General features: G+C 38.7%; 1 protein-coding gene and 1 non-coding gene across 2 annotated transcripts; both read right to left on the bottom strand.

Moving 5' to 3' along the window:
- Positions 1 to 311: 311 nt before the first annotated feature.
- On the bottom strand, positions 312 to 1,028 carry LOC148555139 (uncharacterized). Its single transcript, XM_088490612.1, has one exon. It carries the CDS (start codon positions 1,026 to 1,028, stop codon positions 312 to 314), a length of 717 nt encoding a protein of 238 aa, XP_088346738.1.
- Positions 1,029 to 5,755: 4,727 nt separating this feature from the next.
- On the bottom strand, positions 5,756 to 5,863 carry LOC148555138 (small nucleolar RNA R71). Its single transcript, XR_015887491.1, has one exon. It is a non-coding gene; the product is annotated as a small nucleolar RNA R71 (small nucleolar RNA).
- Between the last annotated feature and the right edge of the window lie 2,363 nt (positions 5,864 to 8,226).

Here is an 8,226-nt window from a genome sequence, read left to right as displayed (position 1 = left end):
CGAAACCAACATAACGAAATCGGCGACCTTAGTGTTATACAACGAAAAGTTCCAGCACTACCAAAAACCTAAAAAAGGTGCCAATATAAGATAAAGATCGACATGATATTAAAGGCGTGGAGATATAATAAAAATAAGTTCAAAGAGGCTACCCAAATCAGCCCCAAGAACTTGGAAGCTATTTGTTGTTTTTCAAAATAAGGTTGCTAAAAAAGCAACTGAAAAGTGTCAACAGTCAGCAAAACATCAATTCCAAAATAAAGAGTTTAACAGCCCACAAGCCAGGCAATATACACAAACAAAGAGAAATTTCAGCTAAGATCCGCAACCTTCTCGGCAGCATCAGCACGGGGTGAAGGAGGGCGAGCCTGGAGAGGCACTGCATCCACTGTGCCATCATCCCTATTCAAAATTTGGCAATCAGGATCTAATTCTGGATGAACAACCCCAGCTGGAGGAACTGTAGAAGTCGACACTTTGGCAGCAGGTGCAGAGGAAGGTTCGACATCATCATCATCCGGGTCGTCAGGGACAATTTTACCATCCCTCACAATATTGTCCAGGCTGAAGAGAGTAAGGTCGACCTCAGGAGCAAGAACTCGAACCTGCTCCCTTAGGTTCTCATAAGCAGCATTTACGCTGCCAACAAGGTGACCCTGGAGCTCGGAGTAGTCAACTTGGGCAGACTCCAACTCCTCCCTCAGACGCATTACCTCCTGATAGAATGTGACGTAGCTGTCTTTATGCCTCAATGTCGTGTCCTCGGCCAACCTCATAGAAGCTGCCAAAGCAAGAGAGCTAGCCTTCTCGTTCTTCAGCTCCTTCTCCAGTTTGGCCACTTTCACTTCAAGCTCCTCCTTCAAGCCCTTCATCCGATCAAACTCCTGTTTATCCTCCTCCACGAAGGCTTTGGTAGCATGAAGGGGAAGATTTTGGGCAGTTCGATACAGGGCAGCTCCCATATGTGCCATCTTAATGCTACTCCGAGTTATAAAATCTAAATGGCGAAGGAGGGATACATCATCCATAGGGAGGGCACCATAAGGACTGATATGCTGATCGACAAACTCCACCGCATCAAAGTTAGGAGCATCAAGGCTGAAAGGCTCAATTGTTTTCTATTTTTTGTTGGGAGGAGCACCAGAAGTAGCGACGGAAGTCTGTGGAGGGTCAGCCAGACGAACCCGAGGAGTAGGGATCACTTTCCTCGGCCTAGGAGAACTTGGCACGGGCGGCTTCACCAGAACTTGAGAAGATCCCTCTCCTGCCACCTTGGCCGACATGTGTTTAGCAGCAGCAGCCTTCCTTGCCTTCTTGAAAGCCTTCATAGACTCATTATTTTTAGACATCTCTGAAAATAGAACCAACCACAGTAATTGGTTACAATCACAAAAGAGGAAACAAAGCTAAAAACAAGGATAAAACAAGTCAGACAGTACCCAACACAGTTCGGACTAGGGAGGGGTCCCCCAAAAACTTTTTGGTATTAAGGTGGGGAGGTTCCCCCCATATATCTTCAAGAACAATTACAAAAGCCCGCTCAACCTCATCAAGTATCTCCCAAGTATAAAGAGACACTGTCACATTCTGTTGCCATTTGATGAGCGGATAATTTATACGCTTTTTGGCATTGTTTTTAGTATGTTTTTAGTAGAATCTAGTTACTTTTAGGGATGTTTTCATTAGTTTTTATGTTAAATTCACATTTCTGGACTTTACTATGATTTTGTGTGTTTTTCTGTGATTTCAGGTATTTTCTGGCTAAAATTGAGGGACTTGAGCAAAAATCAGATTCTGAGGTTGAAGAAGGACTACTGATGCTGTTGGATTCTGACCTTCCTGCACTCAAAGTAAATTTTCTGGAGCTACAGAACTCAAACTGGCGCTCTTCCAATTGCGTTGGAAAGTAGACATCAAGGGCTTTCCAGCAATATATAATAGTCTATACTTTGGTCGAGTTTAGATGACGTAAAAGGGCATTGAACACCAGTTTTATGCTGCTGTCTGGAGTTAAACGCCAGAAACACGTTACAATCCAGAGTTGAACGCCAGAAATACGTTACAAACTAGCATTCAACTCCAAGAATGACCTCTCCACGTGCAAACTTCAAGCTCAGCCCAAGCACACACCAAGTGGGCCCCGGAAGTGGATTTATGCATCAATTACTTACTTCTGTAAACCCTAGTAACTAGTTTAGTATAAATAGGACTTTTTACTAGTGTATTTGACATCTTTTTGATCATCTTGGGACGTCAAGTTCTTAGATCAGAGGGGCTGGCCATTTGGCCATGCCTGAACCTTTCACTTATGTATTTTTAACGGTAGAGTTTCTACACTCTATAGATTAAGGTGTGGAGCTCTGCTGTTCCTCATGAATTAATGCAAAGTACTACTGTTTTTCTATTCAATTCAACTTATTCCGCTTCTAAGATATTCATTCACACTTCAACATGAATGTGATGAACGTGACAATCATCATCATTCCCCCACGAACGCGTTCCTGACAACCACTTCCGTTCCACCTTAGATTGGATGATTATCTCTTGGATCTCTTAATCAGAATCTTCGTGGTATAAGCTAGATTGATGGCGGCATTCATGAGAATCCGAAAAGTCTAAACCTTGTCTGTGGTATTCCGAGTAGGATTCTGGGATTGAATGACTGTGACGAACTTCAAACTCGCGAGTGCTGGGCGTAGTGACAGACGCAAAAGGAGGGTGAATCATATTCCAGTATGATCGAGAACCTCAGATGATTAGCCGTGTTGTGACACAGCATTTGGACCATTTTCACAAGAGGATAGGATGCAGCCATTGACCACGGTGATGCCTCCAGATGATTAGCCATGCAGTGACAATGCATAGGACCATTTTCCAGAGAGGATGAAAAGTAGCCATTGACAATGGTGATGTCCTTACATAAAGCCAGCCATAGAAAGGAGTAGGACTGATTGGATGAAGACAGCAGGAAAGCAGAAGTTTAGAAGGACGAAAGCATCTCTATACGCATATCTGAAATTCTCACCAATGATATACATAAGTATTTCTATCCTTATTTTCTATTTATTCATTAGTATTTTCGAAAACTCCATAATCAATTATTATCCGCCTGACTGAGATTTACAAGATGATCATAGCTTGCTTCATACCAACAATCTCCGTGGGATCGACCCTTACTCACGTAAGGTTTTATTACTTGGACGACCCAGTGCACTTGCTGGTTAGTTGTATCGAAGTTGTGAATGAAAAACGATTTATTAAGATGTGCGTACAGAGTTTTTGGCGCCGTTGCCTGAGATCGTAATTTTGTGCACCAAGTTTTTGGCGCCGTTGCCGAGGATTGTCGAGTTTGGACAACTGACGGTTCATCTTGTTACTCAGATTAGGTAATTTTCTTTTTGTTTTATTTTCAAAAATTTTTCAAAAATCTTTCAAAAATTTCTCATCTGTTTTCAAAAAAAATAATAATAAAAATTCCTTTCAAAAATTTTTATTATGTTCTTCAGAATTTTTAAGAATGAATTCTAGTGTTTCATGAAGCATGTTGAAGCCTGACTGGCTGTAAAGCCATGTCTAAATTCATTTAGACTAGGGCTTCCAACCCAACATTATCAAGAGCAAGCTAGTTGTTGCTGATCCACCTGCTGCTGTTCCTGATCCACTTGATTTACATGCTAAAGCTTGACTGGCTATTAAGCAATGTCTAACCCTCAGATTGGAGCTTTAGACTAAGAGTACAAGATTCCTGGAATTCATATTAAAAATTTTGGAATCCTTATTTTTCTTTTTCAAATTAATTTTCAAAAAAAAAAATACAAAAAAATTAGAAAATCATAAAAAAATCAAAAATATTTTGTTTTTCTTGTTTGAGTCTTGAGTCAATTGTAAGTTTGGTGTCAATTGCATGTTTTAAAGTTTGCATAAAATTTTCGAAAAATTCATGCATTCATAGTGTTCTTCATGATCTTTAAGTTGTTCTTGGTAAGACTTCTTGTCTGATCTTCATATTTTCTTGTTTTGCATCTTTTCTTGTTTTTCATATGCATTCTTGCATCCATAGAGTCTAAACATGAAAGATTTCTAAGTTTGGTGTCTTGCATGTTTTCTTTGCATATAAAAATTTTCAAAAATATGTTCTTGATGTTCATCATGATCTTCAAAGTGTTCTTGGTGTTCATCTTGACATTCATAGCATTCTTGCATGCATTCATTGTTTTGATCCAAAAATTTTCATGCATTGCATCATTTTCATATTTTTCTCTCTCATAAAAAAAATTCAAAAATAAAAAAAATATCTTTCCCTCTTTTCTCTCATAAAATTCGAAAATTTGAGTTGACTTTTTCAAAAATTTTTAAAATCTAGTTGTTTCTTATGAGTCAAATCAAATTTTCCATTTAAAAATCTTATCTTTTTCAAATCTTTTTCAAAAATCATATCTTTTCCATTTTTTATTTTATTTTCGAAAATTTCAAAAATCTTTTTCAAAATATTTTCAAATTCTTTTTCTTAATTTTATATCATATTTTTGAAAATCACATCATCAATTAATGTTTTGATTCAAAAATTTCAAGTTTGTTACTTACTTGTTAAGAAAGATTCAAACTTTAAGTTCTAGAATCATATCTTGTGATTTCTTGTGAATCAAGTCATTAATTGTGATTTTAAAAATAAAATCTTTTTCAAAAACTAATTTCAATCATATCTTTTCAAAAATATCTTCTTATCTTATCTTTTTCAAAAATTTGATTTTAAAATATCTTTTCTAACTTCTTATCTTCTTATCTTTTCAAAAATTGATTTTCAAAATTTGTTTTAACTAACTAACTAACTTTTTGTTTGTTTCTTATCCTTTTCAAAACTACCTAACTAACCCTCTCTCTCTAATTTTCGAAAATATCTCCCTCTTTTTCAAAAATTCTTTTTAAATTAACTAATTGTTTCAAAATTCAATTTTAATTTATTTCTTCTTTTAATTTTCAAAAATCAGTAACTCTTTTTCAAAAATTATTTTCGAAAACCTCCCCCTCTCATCCTCTTCTATTTTTATTTACTAACATCTCTTCCTCACTCACCAAAAATCCGAACCCCCTCTCTCTCTCTGAGTTCAGATTTTCTCTTCTTCTTTTCTTCTACTCTTCTTTTCTTCTACTCACCTAAGGGAACCTCTATACTGTGGTAAAAAGGATCCCTATTATTATTTTTCTGTTCCCTCTTTTTCATATGAGCAGAAGCAAAGACAAGAATATTCTTGTTGAAGCAGATCCAGAACCTGAAAGGACTCTGAAGAGGAAACTAAAAGAAGCTAAATTACAACAATCCAGCAAGCACCTTTCAGAAATTTTCGAACAAGAAGAGGAGATGGCAGCCGAAAATAATAATAATGCAAGGAGGATGCTTGGTGACTTTACTGCACCTAATTCCAATTTACATGGAAGAAGCATCTCCATCCCTACCATTGGAGCAAACAATTTTGAGCTGAAACCTCAATTAGTTTCTCTGATGCAGCAGAACTGCAAGTTTCATGGACTTCCATCTGAAGATCCTTTTCAGTTCTTAACTGAATTCTTGCAGATCTGTGATACTATTAAGACTAATGGAGTAGATCCTGAAGTCTACAGGCTCATGCTTTTCCCCTTTGCTGTAAGGGACAGAGCTAGAGTGTGGTTGGACTCTCAACCCAAAGATAGCCTGAACTCTTGGGATAAGCTGGTCACGGCTTTCTTAGCCAAGTTCTTTCCTCCTCAAAAGCTGAGCAAGCTTAGAGTGGATGTTCAAACCTTCAGACAGAAAGAAGGTGAATCCCTTTATGAAGCTTGGGAGAGATACAAGCAACTGACCAAAAAGTGTCCTTCTGACATGCTTTCAGAATGGACCATCCTGGATATATTCTATGATGGTCTGTCTGAATTAGCTAAGATGTCGTTGGATACTTCTGCAGGTGGATCCATTCACCTAAAGAAAACGCCTGCAGAAGCTCAAGAACTCATTGACATGGTTGCTAATAACCAGTTCATGTACACTTCTGAGAGGAATCCTGTGAGTAATGGGACGCCTCAGAAGAAGGGAGTTCTTGAAATTGATACTCTGAATGCCATATTGGCTCAGAACAAAATATTGACTCAGCAAATCAATATGATTTCTCAGAGTCTGAATGGAATGCAAGCTGCATTCAACAGTACTCAAGAGGCATCTTCTGAAGAAGAAGCTTATGATCCTGAGAACCCTGCAATAGCAGAGGTGAATTACATGGGTGAACCATATGGAAACACCTATAATCCCTCATGGAAAAATCACCCAAATCTCTCATGGAAGGATCAACAAAAGCCTCAACAAGGCTTTAATAATGGTGGAAGAAATAGGTTTAACAATAGTAAACCTTTTCCATTATCCACTCAGCAACAGACAGAGAACTCCGAACAAAATACCTCTAATTTAGCAAACTTAGTCTCTAATCTATCTAAGGCCACTGTAAGTTTCATGAATGAAACAAGGTCCTCCATTAGAAATTTGGAGGCACAAGTGGGCCAGCTGAGTAAAAGGATCACTGAAATCCCTCCTAGTACTCTCCCAAGCAATACAGAAGAAAATCCAAAAGGAGAGTGCAAGGCCATTGATATAACCATCATGGCCGAATCCAAAGAGGAATAGGAGGACGTGAATCCCAAGGAGGAAGACCTCTTGGGATGTCCAGTGATCAATAAGGAGTTTCCCTTTGAGAAACCAAAGGAATCTGAGGCTCATCTAGAGACCATAGAAATTCCATTAAACCTCCATATGCCATTCATGAGCTCTGATGAGTATTCCTCTTCTGAAGAGAATGAGGATGTTACTAAGGAGCAAGTTACCAAGTACCTTGGTGCAATCATGAAGCTGAATGCCAAATTATTTGGTATTGAGACTTGGGAAGATGAACCTCCCTTGTTCGCCAATGAACTAAGTGATCTGGATCAACTGACAATGCCTCAGAAGAAACAGGATCCTGGAAAGTTCCTAATACCTTGTACCATAGGCACAATGATCTTTGAAAAGGCTCTGTGTGACCTTGGTTTAGGGATAAACCTCATGCCGCTCTCTGTAATAGAGAAACTGGGAATCTTTGGGGTGCAAGCCGCTAAAATCTCATTAGAGATGGCAGACAATTCAAAAAAATAGGCTTATGGACAAGTAGAGGACGTGTTAGTAAAGGTTGAATGCCTTTGCATCCCTGCTGATTTCATAGTCCTAGATATTGGGAAGGATGAGGATGAATCCATCATCCTTGGAAGACCCTTCCTAGCCACAACAAGAGTTGTGATTGATGTTGACAGAGGCGAACTAGTCCTTCAATTGAATGAGGACTCCCTTGTGTTTAAAACTCAAGGACATCCTTCTGTAAACATGGAAAAGAGGCACAGTAAGCTTCTCTCAAAACAGAGTCAACCAGAGCCCCCACAGTCAAACTCTAAGTTTGGTGTTGGGAGGCCACAACCAAATTCTAAGTTTGGTGTTGAACTCCCATATCCAAACTCTAAGTTTGGTGTTGGGGAGTCTCAATAATGCTCTGAATATCTGTGAGGCTCCATGAGAGCCCACTGTCAAGCTATTGACATTAAAGAAGCGCTTGTTGGGAGGCAACCCAATTTTTATTTATCTAATTATATTTTTTATTAGTTATATGTCTTCATCGGTTCATGGTCATGTGGAGTCACAAAAATAACTAAAAAAATTGAAGAAAAATCAAAAACAGCATAAAAAAATAGCACACCCTGGAGGAGTTCACTGGCGTTCAAACGCCAGTAAGGAGCATCTGTCTGGCGTTCAACGCCAGAATAGAGCATGGAGCTGGTGCTGAACGCCAGAAACAAGCATGAAGCTGGCGTTCAACGCCAGAAATATGTTGCATCTGGGCGTTGAATGCCCAGAACAAGCATCAGTTCGGCGTTTAAACGCCAGAATTGCATGCAAAGGCATTTTACATGCCTAATTGGTGCAGGGATGTAAATCCTTGACACCTTAAGATCTGTGGACCTCACAGGATCATCTCAGGATCTGTGGACCCTACAGGATCCCCACCTTCCCTCCTCATAATCCTAGTTTTTTTTACACATCTTCTTCTTCTACTATTCCTTCTTCTTTTGCTCGAGGGCGAGCAACATTCTAAGTTTGTTGTGGTAAAAGCATTGCTTATTTTGCTTTTCCATAACCATTGATGGCACCTAAGGCCAGAGAAACCTCAAAAAAAAAAA

The sequence above is a fragment of the Arachis ipaensis genome, chromosome B6 (assembly GCF_059453495.1).
Source record: "Arachis ipaensis isolate K30076 ecotype BB chromosome B6, ASM5945349v1, whole genome shotgun sequence".
Lineage (NCBI taxonomy): Eukaryota > Viridiplantae > Streptophyta > Magnoliopsida > Fabales > Fabaceae > Arachis > Arachis ipaensis.
Note: the sequence above shows the minus strand (reverse complement) of the source record. Positions and strands in the feature narration are given on the sequence as shown.

Excerpts from the sequence above, each read along its gene's own strand:
- LOC148555139 (XM_088490612.1), bottom strand. The coding sequence starts at position 1,028 with ATGGATGATGTATCCCTCCTTCGCCATTTAGATTTTATAACTCGGAGT.